Source organism: Paramormyrops kingsleyae, chromosome 9, assembly GCF_048594095.1.
Source record: "Paramormyrops kingsleyae isolate MSU_618 chromosome 9, PKINGS_0.4, whole genome shotgun sequence".
Taxonomy (NCBI): domain Eukaryota; kingdom Metazoa; phylum Chordata; class Actinopteri; order Osteoglossiformes; family Mormyridae; genus Paramormyrops; species Paramormyrops kingsleyae.
In genome coordinates, this window is record NC_132805.1 from 8,935,277 (window position 1) to 8,949,391 (window position 14,115).

A 14,115-nucleotide genomic window follows, 5' to 3' on the forward strand; every position below is an offset into this window, starting at 1 on the left:
CTGGCAGTAGGTGTTGCTGGGGAACCGCCATCCTGGTGGATTCGCAGGACAAGATGAAAGCTGGTTCTGCCAACACACCCTCACCCACTAGGCAAGAAAACACCGCTGGTCCTCTCCATACCTCACTACAGTCATCCTGTGTTACCACGTAACATTCACACAAAGACCCATCTATCCCTCCTCCAAGTGAGGGTCGGAAAAGGGGCCTGAAGCCATAAATCACGATCTCCAAATTGACCTTTCCTATAATATACTGCAGATGCTGTTCTTCCACACTGTCAGACAGGGATTGCTTACAGACCATAACCTTGATACTTTATTAAGACACAGACAGACGTATAATTAATTATATGCTTTTATTCATGATTTATATAAAAACCTATTTGAATAGAGCATACATATCCTAATAATTATATATTTACATTTCTTGATGGTAAATTGTACATTTTATGGTACATGTTCACATAAATAACCTTTGGCAGTTGATGCTGTCATTTCGACAGAAATGTTCAGATTTGGGCTTAATTTCCACAGCCGGATTCCCCGTCTCTTGAAAAATGCTGGTTCGAAGTGAAATGTTAAATACGGTCCTTCATTCAGGATCAAACGACATGGCGCATGTCTCGGGAGGTTAAAAGTCCATGATTATCTCAGCCTTATGATGGATGCTGTCTCATGCCCAGAGCATTAGGAGTGTCCGAGGTTCTTTTGAAAAGTGAGGAAAAATGTGATTCGGTATTGCAGACCGTACGATCAAAATATGTTGGGAGAAATATCTTGATGATATATATCTAAGCAGAACAGCATTTATTTACAAAGGTCCTATAGTTATACAAGAAACAAACATGACAATACAGAACACAATCCCTCTTTGAGTTCTGAAATTAGGCTTCGTTTCATGGAAAAGTGTGACTCAGTTATTCAGAGGGCTCCAGCCTGCACACTGCATGGCCATTTAAGGTTCCAAATTATAAATTGGTCCACATACTTCTTGGATTGAGAACAGGCTTTGTTTGTGAACCAGCGTTTTTTCCATCAAAACTTCCAGTTGTGTACGTCACTGTGGGTTCAAGACACATACCAGATATCACAGCACCCAATGCTGGCAATTAATAGCACAAAAGAGGTGATATTTCTGTCATTCTAACCTGTTGCCCTCTTTTACCCTTCATAGTCACTTGAGTTCCAGGACTCATTGTCTCAGACCACATTGTCCAGGCTTCTTTGCTATAACTCTGAATGACATCAAGCTGGAATGAACTTATCACAGTCAAGAAGGTTCCCAGAATTCCTGCGTGGAAAATAAAATTAAAATATAATGCTATCAGCTAAATGGAATGTAAAAAGATATTAGAATGAAGGCTTTGGATATTTGCTCAGAGAAAAAATTAAGCAGTTGTGAACTAACCTTATGGGAACTGTTTTGCACACAACCAAACTAACGCTCTTCTGGTAATTACATGTTGCAGAAATATCCTTTTGTTGCCCTTGAAGGATGTGGCACCATACTGGCATACTGGTGTTTTCCTGAAAACCATTGCGTTTACACAGAGGCCACAAAGGTATCTACTTATAGTGTCTGGCTTGGATAATGTTTTCTCTTTCGCAGATGCGCCAAAATAAAGTCCATCCATTTCACTAGTGCCCCAAGGCATTGTGGGTTGTTGCTCTTTTGGAGAAAACATCACAAAGACAATAAGTGTGTGGAATGTGAGTTTGGAAGGACCATTGTGTCTTTGGGATCTGGTTTGGTGCTCCGCGACTGGGCTGCAAGAACAGAAACGGCCATAAAATCTGTTGCTATTTTTATAAACAAATAATACGATTTGTATCTGCATGGCAGTTTTCTGAGAGATGTGGGACATTAGCAGAGCCTGGAGTTTGATGATGTACTCAGAAGCTCAGACAGTTTGCGCATTGCTGAAAATAGAATCAAAGAACAAAACAGAAAAAATAACATTTTTTTTCTACATACAACTGTAACTAATATTTTCTTTTGGACTCCAATATGCAACGGCTTCAAACGATCATACCCAGCGTAACAGCTAGAGCTGAACTTCTCAGTAACTTTCCATATTGGTGACCTTACTTCATGTCATCGACTGAAAAGTAAAACTGAAAGACATTTTTGCATCCTGACACTAATGTTTCAGGATGCAACGTGTGTATGACAAGTTCCGTGGCCACTGTTAGCACTGTTACCACTAAAGAACAAAGTACACATATGTGCATCAAATATACTTCCTATCTCACAACTGGGCATTATGAGGAAATATCCCTTTTAGTAAAAACATAGAATTGCATTCCTGGGCCAGATACATCCAAGCCAATCACACCACAATCCTTATCATCCATGCTTGAAGTAACCCTTCATTCACTAAAATCCATGGCAGCCACAGAACATTTTCAGATGAGTTCTAAGGAACTCTGTGCTTGTGAATCTGTGGATGGTTTGTGGATCTATATAGACACGCTAGATGCGTGTGGGACCTTGAAGATTAGGGGAAGCCCAATAGCACCATAGTTTGCAAGTTCAACTTCCGGGTCAGAAAAATGTTCCAGAGTCTGTGTGGTGGAGATGTTTGACTAGCACCATCTGACCAGCACCTCACCCACACTTAGGTGGGCTGTTGTGGGGAGGTTTCACCAGGCACACAGACCGTTTTTTGGTGTCAAAGCCTTGGGGGGCTATGGGTCAGTAGTAGTGTACCCGGCCGATGGTGCCCGTTCCTGTGCCCAAGATGTCAGGCTGCCCATTTCTCCAGATCTCACGGATGATCCGCTCACGTTCCTCAAGCCTCTGTGCCCTCTCCAACTCCTCTGCCGATGTGAAGACGTTGACGCTGAGAGCTCCGTCTGGCTGGCTGTGGTTGCCCACCGGCAGTTCGGGGGTGGTCGTGGTGGTGGTGGCAGTGGCGGGGGAAATGGCCACAGGGGTATGCACATTGAGGTGGTCCTCCTCTTCTTCCTCCTCCTCATCCTCACTGCCATCGTCGTCATCCTCGCTGAAATCCTTCAGGCTCTTTTTCTCAGACAGGGGAGGTCCCATCTTGATGCGGGACTTGCAGGAGATACGGATTACCAGGAGGCAGAGGGTCAGAACCAGGCCGAAACACACGCCGATCACGAAGTACAGGCCGAAGCTTTCGGGATTGGCTAAACAGGAACACACAAAACATTCGATTAATCCAATCAAATCAGCATATTCTGAGACCAAAGTCTCATACCTTTCATTGCAAAAAGTAATTTTAGATTTGGAAATAAAGTATTTTACAGTGATGATCATCAACCATGAACTTGAAGATTCAGTACCTGGTTATATTTTCAAACTACTCATAAGTACTTGTTTTTACACAGACTGTAAAACTGTGTAGAAAATAGGAAAGAAGCATATAAAATAAATTATTTCAAACTATATAATTGAAATTATTTCTGCCAGGCTTTTTTACTATCAATAAGCAGGGATTCATCTTGTTGGCTACTTGCTGTGGGAACTGAGAGCTACAAGCTCACCCTGAAATCTACATTAGAAACAAATCCATGCAGTTTAATGGTGGAGCTGAATGACCTTCCTCTTGGAGTAAAGTCAAGTAATTCCGTTAAGAGCCAGAGTTAATATCAAGCTGCTGGCTTCACCTTTAATGTGGGCGTAGGCAGCTATGCTGTTGCTGAGAAGATGCATCTCCTTTGTCTTCACGTCCATCCTGGGTCCTGGGATCAGGGGTCAAGTTCTCACGGCTGCAAGGCAGACAGACTGTAAACAGCACGGCATGGTAGGGGGGTGCCTTACAGCTGAAATGGCCCCCAAGCGAGCTGGACATGGGATCAGTCCAGCCAGCTGTCAGTTCAGTGCAACGTTGCTGGATGCTGGATGTACATTTACAATGAAACTCATCTCAGTATGTCACCACCTCAAACCAAACTCTCCAGGATGTGGTTCACGCAAGCGCCCCCCCCCCCCCCCCACCCCCGAATAACACAGACAGACAGGAACACAGGCTCCGGGCCGCTGTTCCCCTGCCAGATTGTCCTGTAACTATGCCTGTTGACGGAGGGTGACCAAGTCAGGGACAGGTGACGTTGGGGGGGTGGCGGACACAACAGTGGCTGGAGTCCACACCATGGACATCTGTCTGCGCTCCACTGCTGCGGTGGGCGTTGTAGCCTGACTATGACACACACACACTTCCCGACCCCTCCCCCCGCCCCCCCAGACAGACAAACTGTGGTGTCTTTGGCCTGGAGCTCATTTTGGGGAGAACTGGGGAGGAACTACGGGTTCCTTGTTGGCGAGGCTATTGAAAGTCAGACAGCAGGGAGACAGAGCAGAAATGGCAGGAACCATTCAAACGGAAGGGTAATACTGGGGGGGGGGGGGTTTGTGGCGGGTTTAAATAAGGCTTGTGTGACCTGGGGATTAGGGGCACCTCATTAGCAGCGGCCTACAGCTAGCCTGCTACCAAACATCCCCCCTGCCCCCCAGAAGTCCAAAATCCTGTTGCTTCCTGCAGACCTTCCTGCTTTACATCCCCCCACCTCCCCGGCCTTCCTGCTGATGTTGACCTTTCTGACCCCTTAGTATTGTCCCCCCCCCGCCGCCAAACACCAAAATCACCGCTCGAAGGCTCAGGCTCCGAAACAGTCAGACTGTTGGGAGCTGAGGCCTGGGAAAGGAAATGAATTAGCCTGTTCCAGATTCCCCCCTCCCCCATCAGGACTGTCCTGTCACATGATGCAAAAGGGGAAGGCCATTCCCAAAATCCGACATGTCACAGCAAACAACATATTTGGAAAACGAAAAAGATTCAGCAGTGAAATACATAGCCTTTGTGACTTTTTAACGTGTCACATCGTGACAACATGCCGTGTTCTTATGTCTCAATATTGTCTTGTATATGGCACAATGCTGTGTAATAATCAGCAAAACTTACCAGTTAAATGAGCATTTAATGGGAAAATGGCAGCTCTTACCTAACAGGACGTGGGAGCCGCTATCTGCTGCGATTCAGAGCTGGCGTGTGAAGGGTTGGGTGGGGGGTGGCGCTCGCTATGTTTTAGCTGGCAGAGCCCATCTGACTGGCCTGAGAAGAGAGCAACACACACAGGCGGCCATCAGTCCGCGGTCTAATTCACTCAACCGTCATTAGCACCAGCAACAGGCCAGGACACTGGGTTAGCTGCCATAATCCTCTCCGGCCCAGCAGGGGATGCCCCCCGGGCCAACTGTCAACTATACGCTTCTGGAAACTCCCCCAGCACAGCTGGAGAAATTAAAATAAACCCTTGTGGGGCTGATTATCAATCACATCAATGTGTCCAGCATTCCAAACAAGAGACTTTCCAAGTACCAGCATAAGCTGAGTAAACAACTGCTGAAATGTTTGATTTTTTTTTCATATCGGAGAAAAAGTCTGACCCCTTCTCCCCTCTTCCTTTCAAGAATGCCAGCCATCAGGTTAAAAAAAAATGCTGGACAAAAGGGAGAAAGAATCCATCGCTATATAACCCCTGCATGGAAAAACGATTAAACAAAGAGACTTCGTTTTGAAGATGTGCAAGCCAGACCTAACTCTGCTAAGGATGGCCCCATGACAAATCACTTCTCCTTAAATCTAATCTTTAATAATAAACATTTCTCCAGAAAGACAGTCCAGAATATACTTAAAAAAGAATCCAGCATCCTCCCCAAAAGAATCTTGTTGGACACTCGAGCAGCAAGCAGGGAGATTCAGATGGATAGAGCAGAATTGGAAATGTCTCCCCTTTGTCTATAGTGACTTTATTTCAGTTCATTCTCAATCCTTGGGAGTATCCTGGCAGGTCGAGGTGGTGGTCACCATGGCAACACCTTTTCCCGCATGAGAGGTGATGAGCTTTGTTCTGACTCAGACAGCAGGACCTGAGATGGCCCCTTCACTGGCCAGCTCAGTCGGGGCTTGCCTCCTCATCAAAACGGTGTGCATGTTTGCAGAAGGAATGTCAACATTGCCCAGGCAACTCATGCACGATTCTCCGCTGGGGATCCCAATGTAAACTCCCACGTCTTTGTTCACGCTTCAGCCATGGGGAGGGAATATGAAGGTCGGTTATGTGTGCTAACCAATGAGTCATACAAGTCTAAAGTATGCTTGCTGTTCAGTTGACCAGCCACATCAGTACTGGACACAGGACGAAACATTCTTAAATGGATATCGGGAATGACCAAGATTTTGTTTACAACTAATCTAAACACCAAACAGTATCCTCAAAATTGCACTCCATTTGGTTTCCATAGGAGGCCACCTAAAACCCCCATTAATACCTTCAGCCATTTTGTCCCTGTGAGAACATTTTGTTTTCCTGCAAAAATGACTGCTTGACATCATGGTCTGCTACACAACCAGATGTTGTCTTCGAGTGCCACGATCCCAGAGCAGGTGCTGAAAGTGCTCCTCCTTTAGGGATTTGAAGACAATGCCCGAGAAGACCCCAGAAGATTACTTTGGTTCCATCGCATCTGTATGGACCTCTACAGGATAGACTGAGAGGAATGACTCAAGCCACCACACAAACTCGAGGTCAAATCCCGAGCAGAGAGATTCATGACTTTAATCCCAGTGATACCAACAGGTCAGTGTGCTGCCAACGGAGTTTGCAGGAGCGGTACCACACTGTTTCTGGCTGATCATTGTGATGGTTTCTGAAGCCAAAGAAATGCATTTGTGGTCCGTAAACTCAAGAAAATATGAGAGTACCCCAGGACACCAAACTTGTTTTTAGCCTAACAGAATAGTTAGTGTGATTTTTTCAATACTTCTTTTCAGCAGTCCAGCATGCAGCTAGCTATATCTAGGGTTAGAGAGTTTATCTTGGACCACAGTGTCAGCTGAGTTATTTTCATGTGACTAACGCACAACATGTTTATAGGCAGCATCCAAGGAAAACAGCATGTAATTGTAGCATGTTGTGTAGATGGGTCGTGGAAACGAGGGGTTTCTATTAAAGATCCTTTGAATAAATTGTTTTGGTTTGTGCAAACCGTGGGATAGCCACCCTCAACTGACCACAACAGAGTCTCCTTCCCACAAAGAGACCAGTAGGGTCATCTCAAAATAGCCGTGTTGACACCCCCACCCACCTTCTGACTCTGCCCCCTTCCTTTTCGAGATGGGATCACTGCAAGCGGTAATTAATGGTCTTCATGCGTATGACATGCATTTTACAAATTTTCAACCACAAAACGACAGGCCAGAAATCTCCGGCGGTAGCACTCCATCAAGGTTCCAAACGGAAGCTTTCCCTCAGACGCAAATAGCAGAAACAAACTTCTCCCGTCAGCGTGACCGCACGACTCTGTGCCATGGCGTGCGGCACAGTCACGGTGAATGAGGGGAATTTACCCAGGGTGTTAGCTGTAATCGCGTCTCCATTTAACAAAGTCGAAGCTGAACAACACTGGGCTGTTTCCTTGTAACAAACACAAATTTGTTGCCACTAAAGTGAAGAGCCTTTTTGATACCTAAAATACTTCAGCAACCGCATGAATTCCTGGCACACTGGCAGACTGCTTGTGGTTTTGGCTGCGAGGCCCCCACTTCACTGAAATTTAATTATATTTTATTGTTTTTACACTTACATGTTCCCATATGCCAAAAACCCAGGTACGTTGTTGGAGTCTCTGTGGTTCAGTGTTGCAGCACCTTGTATTATGTTACCCAGACCAGTAAGATCAGGAGCCCATATGCAACTGACAGTGTTGCCAGAGTGCATGTGCATGTATGTGAGTGTACTGTTACAGATGTAGCTGAATTAACACTAGACCAGTGTTGATGTGTTCATGCTACTCTGAAGGGTTCTCCGATCAACCATTCCTGGTGTGCGTTAATCCATGGCAATTGAACATGCCCATTGTTCAAAGGGATGCACACCTGGCATCACCCAAAGTCCGCAAACTAATGAGTCTGCAAATTTTTACAAGGTCCGTTTTTGAACAACAAGTAGAACTACCCTGTGCTTTTCTGGCCCACAGCTGTATGTTCCGTTCTGCAAAATGTTGAGCTGCAGGAACCTGAAATATTGTGGTCCAAGTGGTAACAGGAGCTCTGATCTGCTTTTTAAATCAAAGGGTGGGAGAAGTCAGTCCATCATTTGTTATTCTGCTTGGCAAAAGTCTGCATTCCTTTTGAAAAATGGACCCTAAAATAACGTACGACGAAGTGAGCCATAGGCTAGTGATACTCAGATAACCACTGTGCCGCACGCTTGCAGGTCACGCCATGGTCTCCACAAGTCCCTCACTTTGAGCTGCATGCCAGTGAACTGGACCACCATCCAAGGGAGGCGGCAGTGCCACGTAAAAACCAGTGACATGCTGGGCACCATTCACAACGAGCGGCACTTTTCCAGCCAGTGAACTCTGAAGAGGCAGCTTAGCTGAAAGGCAGAAATGCGCACGCCCATCTGGAAAAGACATTCGCTGGATCAGCGGAAGAGATTTTCACGGCTTTGAGGGGAGGTACGGGTCTTAACCAAAGGGTACACCTGGCTCTTATCACATCGCCACAGCATGCCAAGCTAAGCGCTCACATTTGGCAGCATCTGCTGCCTGGGAGAACCTGTTTATCTTGGACGGAGGCCGGGCGCGTGGATGCTAACGTAGCCGTGAGCTACCTCGTGATGTAAAATGAACCTTGGAGATAGACGGACTCCAGAAGCGTAGAAGGCTTCTCTCATTAATAACCCCTCAAATAAAATTAACCCCCCCTCCCTCCTGACACCCCCAGACACACAAAGTTGATAGCACAAGGCTACATTGGGTCATCTCATGGTTCTACTTTGGGTTCTGGGCCAAGTTTCCCTCCTGGACTCAACTTGACATCAGCCTGGCATTTCAGGTACCTGTTCAGCCAACATACTAACGCAATCTGTCTCCCCTTGAAACCGACTGCGTACATTCCAACTGTATCGCCCACATCTGTTACCCATAATAAAACCAACAACAGGAAACGCAGAAACATATTTACATGAGCAGGTGCTGCTCAGCAGGACATATGATTTCCCATCTATATATTGGCAAAGAGCTGTTAAAAAAACTGGTTATTTGAGAAGTAAACAGGACTATGAGCTTTAAAAAGCGACACGCACAAAGTGAAGAACATCTCATGCAGGCAGAGAAGGGTAGGTAGTATTTCTTATGCAAAGTTTTAAACTAAGGAGTTATTATACTCACCAGGAGTTTTGCTGGGGCTGTGGAGTCTGAATGAACACACAGCTTATAACTGTGCCAAAAAAGTTCTGTAGACTTTGGAAGTGGGGGTTATACAGCTGGGCTTTATGTAACTAACCAAGGAGATGGGGGGGGGGGGGTAACATTCTCCACCTGAAAAGTGTTTTTTTTTTTAAACACCCAAAAGGCTGAGTAATTGAAATGTGTTTTCATACAACATTTCCAGTGAGCAGCTTTTTAAATGGTTTTAACAGAGAGGTTTTTGATGAGTGACACCGGTGATGTCTGAGGTAGAGGGAGAGAGTGATGTTCAATTCTAGAATGTTCATTACTGGCGGGGATGGGAATATAACCTCTAAATGTGAGCTGAAGTGTCACACCATCACGTCTGCCACAGATTATCGCGATTTCCAGCAGTCTTCATTTCCCCAGCACGTTCTTGTTGCCTTATTCATTGAACGGACGCATGAAAAACACCCCTGATTTTAAAGACCGGATCCTTCTCACAGAGCCCATCGAGAACTTAACATTCATGTTTGGCAGAGGGCCGTTCAGAGAATGTGGACTATGGAAACTTAGCATTCGGGGGCCGTTCTCAAGGTCCCAATGCACCACACTGAGATAAAAACGTATGACAGCCATCAAATATATCGTTATATTGGCAAGACACTGAAAATTTTCGATTGCGACTTTTAGCCCTCCCTGAAAGTCTTGCTGAAGAATTCAGAGGTAGGGATACAGGCAAAACATCTGTTGCACTTTTCAAAACAGCTCTTTTTTTCCGAGGACGCCTGCATCCGCTAGAGACGTCTCTTTTTCTCTGGGAGGGAAACATGAAGCCGAACGGTATTCGGCAGTGACTGAGGACACTGCGTACAAGGTGGGGGTCTCGGAGACGGAGCTACAGCTGGTGTCACAGTGACAGGAGAGATTAACCAGGGCTGGTCAGTGGGGGGGGCAGGGATGTGGCGGTTAACGGAGCCCAGATGGCACAGAAGGGAGCAGGAAACTCCATCCCAGGGCATAACGGGGGCGAGATCCGTCTTCATTTGCAGCTTAGCTATGCAGCCAGCTGCTGAAGAGGGCAGCCTTTAAATCCTCCTTCACCACCCTGAATGAAGACACCATCGACACTCAACACTCCTCTGAGTGTTCACCATCGACACTCCTCACTCCTCTGAGTGTTCACCATCGACCTACGTTACATAAGGGTTAATGCACAAAAAGCCACGCATCATATATTCTTAAACGTATAATGCATAATAAAAACATACTGTATAATGCACAGTTTGGAAGTGCATTAACCAGATTATACCACAGTCACCACACATTTGATTTACTTGCTTGTACCTAAAGGCATATTCTCCGTATATAATAAATGCGAAAATGCTTTTATTAGTAGAACTACTCTGTTCCCCCACTGGCTAATCGTTTGCATTTTGTTTCCATTCATTTTAAATTGTGTTCTATGGTGGGAGTTGTATGTAATGTTAGTTAGGATCATATATTATAATAGTGTATTGATTTACTACTGTGATTCGCTTGGCTGGCACCGCCTATGTGGTTGTAGAATAATTAATGAACATCCATCTGACCGATTAGATTTGAGAATTCCAGAGCTGCCACGGTATAATTCACTTTAATACCTGCAAATCGCTTGCCTCTTTATCCCGATAGTTAATGTGCGCCTACAAGCCCTGAAGGATGGATCTCCCACTGCCTGCTTGGTAAAGTCTCAGGAGATGTTGTAACCATCTTAATGCAGTTATGAAACGCGTCTTATCCTTTAAGTACACACTTATTGCGTGCCCAGCTGAGCTCCAAGTCTGTTTCAACTTTGTCCCTGAAATCGAGCGAGGCTATCTCCCACAGATTTTTTTCCTTAAGTCCCTGGTTTTTTTTTTTCGCAAACTTTGCCTGTGTTTTGCACAGATCAACCCCCCCACCCCACCGGCTGCCCCGCCCCACCTCACGCACAGACCTTCTCCTGCAGCTTTGCATAGCACGGTTCTGCACAATGCGGGGACTCTCTCAGGCGCTAATCTGACCCACATTGGCAGGTTTCATTCATTATCCGGTGCCCTGATTGCTTCATGACACAGAACATGTGCGTGCTGATCCTCAACCGGGCGGGTTTAACCCATTCCTGACTGCTGCCCACCTCTTCCTCACTTCCCATGGACTAATAGTAAATAATAATAATAATAATAATAATAATCTGTCATATTGACAGGCTCTGTGCTCCTTAAATTTTAAGCCGGCAAAGTATGAATAAGCAGGACTAAGGTACTGACTGTATCATCACTCTTGGCAGTTATATAATTTGCGGTACAATCGATTGGCAGAGTGGTCAGGCAGGTTAGCTTGATTTTGGCTGACCTGGGGTCAGTGGAAGGCCCAAACCCATTACCATCGCTACTGGATTCAAAGCCTCCTCTTTTTGTGTGAACCACACAGCAAAACTGCACAGAAGGTAGCCTGGGGGGGTGGGGGAGGCGGGGTCAATCAGTGCAATATTTCACCTCCCCAACACTCCCCTGGTCACTGGAATTTGGGGCCCGGAGCCATTCTCGCTCATAAGTCATGCAGGCTGGGGGAGATGTAGAGAGCATTACTCTCTGGTTACGGGTTATGCTTGGGACACAAAAAAAAAAAAACAGCAGCCCCCGCCCCCACCATGAGATAAGGGGAACACAAGACCTGTCACACACTGCGCTGAACCAGAAACCTCCACGTGTGAGGGAAAGGCAGAGGAGTGGAAATTGTTGCGCAGATCTTTCGTTTCAGCAAACAGGGAAAATGGCTTCTGTAGACGGTTGGGTCCAGTACGCCATGGAGCAGCTTCAGAACCACAAGTGGTCGGTGCAACGAGGACCGCAGAGAAGCGCCGGCTGACCTGGCACAGCGCCGCTCAGCAGGAGGCCAGGTGTTAATGGTGAGAGGGCAGGCACCATGCCCCCCCCCCCAAGGCGTCAATGGCAGGTCCTGAACTCTGACCGACTAATCAGCAGCATGCCCGGTCTCGCCGGCCCACTCTGACATGGGGGGGGGGGCATTCATTACTTTCAGGAAAATCACCCATCTCAGACTTCAGCCTGGGACGATTCCCCTTCCAGAGTGCAGGATGCGCATGACACACCCCCAGCCCCTCATGAGACCCCCACCCTCGCCGGGGCCAAGTACGACAACACATGGCATCCTCAGGACTCCCAGCAACTCCCCGCTCTCACCTGCGACATCGGAATGGCGGCTAATGTGATAAAACACAGGAGGGCAACAGCAGGGGGCGCTATGCTGATAGGCAAATGGCAGCTCTCTTGGATGCGTTCAGAGCACAAAACATCCACTCATTAGTCTGCAGATTGTTCTGCTCAAGCCGGACCAGGAACTTCGAGGAGGGCATGTGAGTTAACATAACGCAGACTGACAGCCCGACCCCTTTCCCTGCCTGCATCTGCTGTGTCCCAGAAGCCGGAATTTACAGCAAACTGACGCTGTTGCGGGTTAGGAAAGCCAGTCTAAGGCAGCAACCCCACAGGGGTCCCCGGAACTGCGAGTGCGGAAAGTTCACAGACTCGGCGCGGTTGTTTGGGAGACGCCACCTGCTCAGGTGTCCCAGCCCCCCCCCCCCCCCACCCCCCCGCGCAGACGCTGAAACATTAATCGCACATCAGCGAACGTCACGGTAATGACAGCATAGGAAGACACCCACGGCTCACTCACCGTCACTGACCGGCTCGGTTCTGCTGGGACGGACCACCGGGGTTCTTCTGCCGAAAAGAAATGTCACGCTGAACAGGTAGAGTCTTCCGGGCAGAGCAGAGTCTGACGGCTCGGGTGCAAGAGATCAGCAGAACATCTGGAAAATTTCCACCATAAGGAAAAATAAATAAAAAGAAGAGATAAAAGTAGAGAGTGCTGTAGTGGATCCAAGCAGAGGCGGAGGCTGGCGGTGAGGCAGCGGGGCAGACTGTCAGCAGCGTGGCGGCAAGTCCGGACAAGGGTGGCAGCTTCCTGCCACTGCGAGGCACGGACTAACGGAGACGCTCATCTGGATCCACGCTGCAGAGGCAGGAAAGGCTGTCACACAACCCCCTCCAGAGAAGGGGAGAGGGGAAAAAACACAGGAACAGCCTAAAATGGGCAGGGTTTGGAGGGGGGAGGAGGAGTGTGCATGTTGGGGGGGGGGGGGGGGCTTTCCTCTGTGTCGTTAAGGAAACTGCCAGGAAAGCCAGCACTGCACTCATTAAATGAAAAGTTTCCACACAATAAAACGAGGAAGAGACAGGCGAGATGAACAAGTAAATAGTGGCATGTTTAATTTAGTGAGCTATGTGAGCTACATCTATGTCACATCTCTAATGAATTGGCCTCAGCTGTAATCTGTGAAAGACTGAGGAAGGCCCCCTTGGCAAACACAAACACAATTAATCAGATTCTCACGGAAGGCTGCCCCTCTCCCCTCACACGCACGGTGATGGCCGGCCGTTCCAGAGCAGACTCCACTAAGCGATCATCTCACACTGAGGTCTGTGCATTCGCAGGCTGCAGAAGGATCAGGTTTCACGGTGTGTAAAGCGGGGAAAGATCTTAACACCCCCCCCCCCCCCCCCATCTGCACGCTTTTCCAGTAAACCATCAAGCGTGGCACGCGGCTGAAGGGCGGCACGGTGGGGGCCGTCTCCCTCAGGCCCTTCACGGTGATTGCCTGCCCCCACGGCGCGATGCTATTGGTCAGCTGCCCACTCTGAAAAATGTGTGAGGGGGGGTGAGGTTGTTGCTTTTCTGAAAACATGCGCGTGGGGGTGATTGAGCCTGTAGATATCCTGATTTATGACTGTGCAGGACGGCTTCCAGTGATGGCGGAGAAGAGAGGCTACCTGTATTCAAGGCGCGGCACGTCATGCGGT

At 47.5% G+C, this 14,115-nt stretch overlaps 1 protein-coding gene across 2 annotated transcripts; it reads right to left on the reverse strand.

The window, feature by feature from the left end:
* Window positions 1–339: 339 nt before the first annotated feature.
* eva1ba (eva-1 homolog Ba (C. elegans)) lies at window positions 340–13,310 on the reverse strand. 2 transcript variants are annotated; one of them, XM_023821221.2, is made up of 4 exons: window positions 12,929–13,309; window positions 4,972–5,081; window positions 3,637–3,738; window positions 340–3,156 (listed from the first exon to the last, which is right to left on the reverse strand). In XM_023821221.2, the coding sequence occupies exons 3-4, from the start codon at window positions 3,701–3,703 to the stop codon at window positions 2,696–2,698; spliced, it is 528 nt and encodes a 175-aa protein (XP_023676989.1). In that variant the 5' UTR covers window positions 3,704–3,738; window positions 4,972–5,081; window positions 12,929–13,309; the 3' UTR covers window positions 340–2,695. The 2 variants fall into 2 exon arrangements, with proteins under 2 accessions (XP_023676989.1, XP_023676990.1); XM_023821222.2 differs by lacking the exon at window positions 4,972–5,081 and having other exon boundaries at window positions 12,929–13,310.
* Window positions 13,311–14,115: the final 805 nt, after the last annotated feature.

Coding starts and splice junctions, on each gene's coding strand:
- eva1ba (XM_023821222.2), bottom strand. CDS start 3,703: ATGGACGTGAAGACAAAGGAGATGCATCTTCTCAGCAACAGCATAGCT. Junction 3,157..3,636: donor TGCCTACGCCCACATTAAAG/GTGAAGCCAGCA, acceptor GTTCCTGTTTAG/CCAATCCCGAAAGCTTCGGC.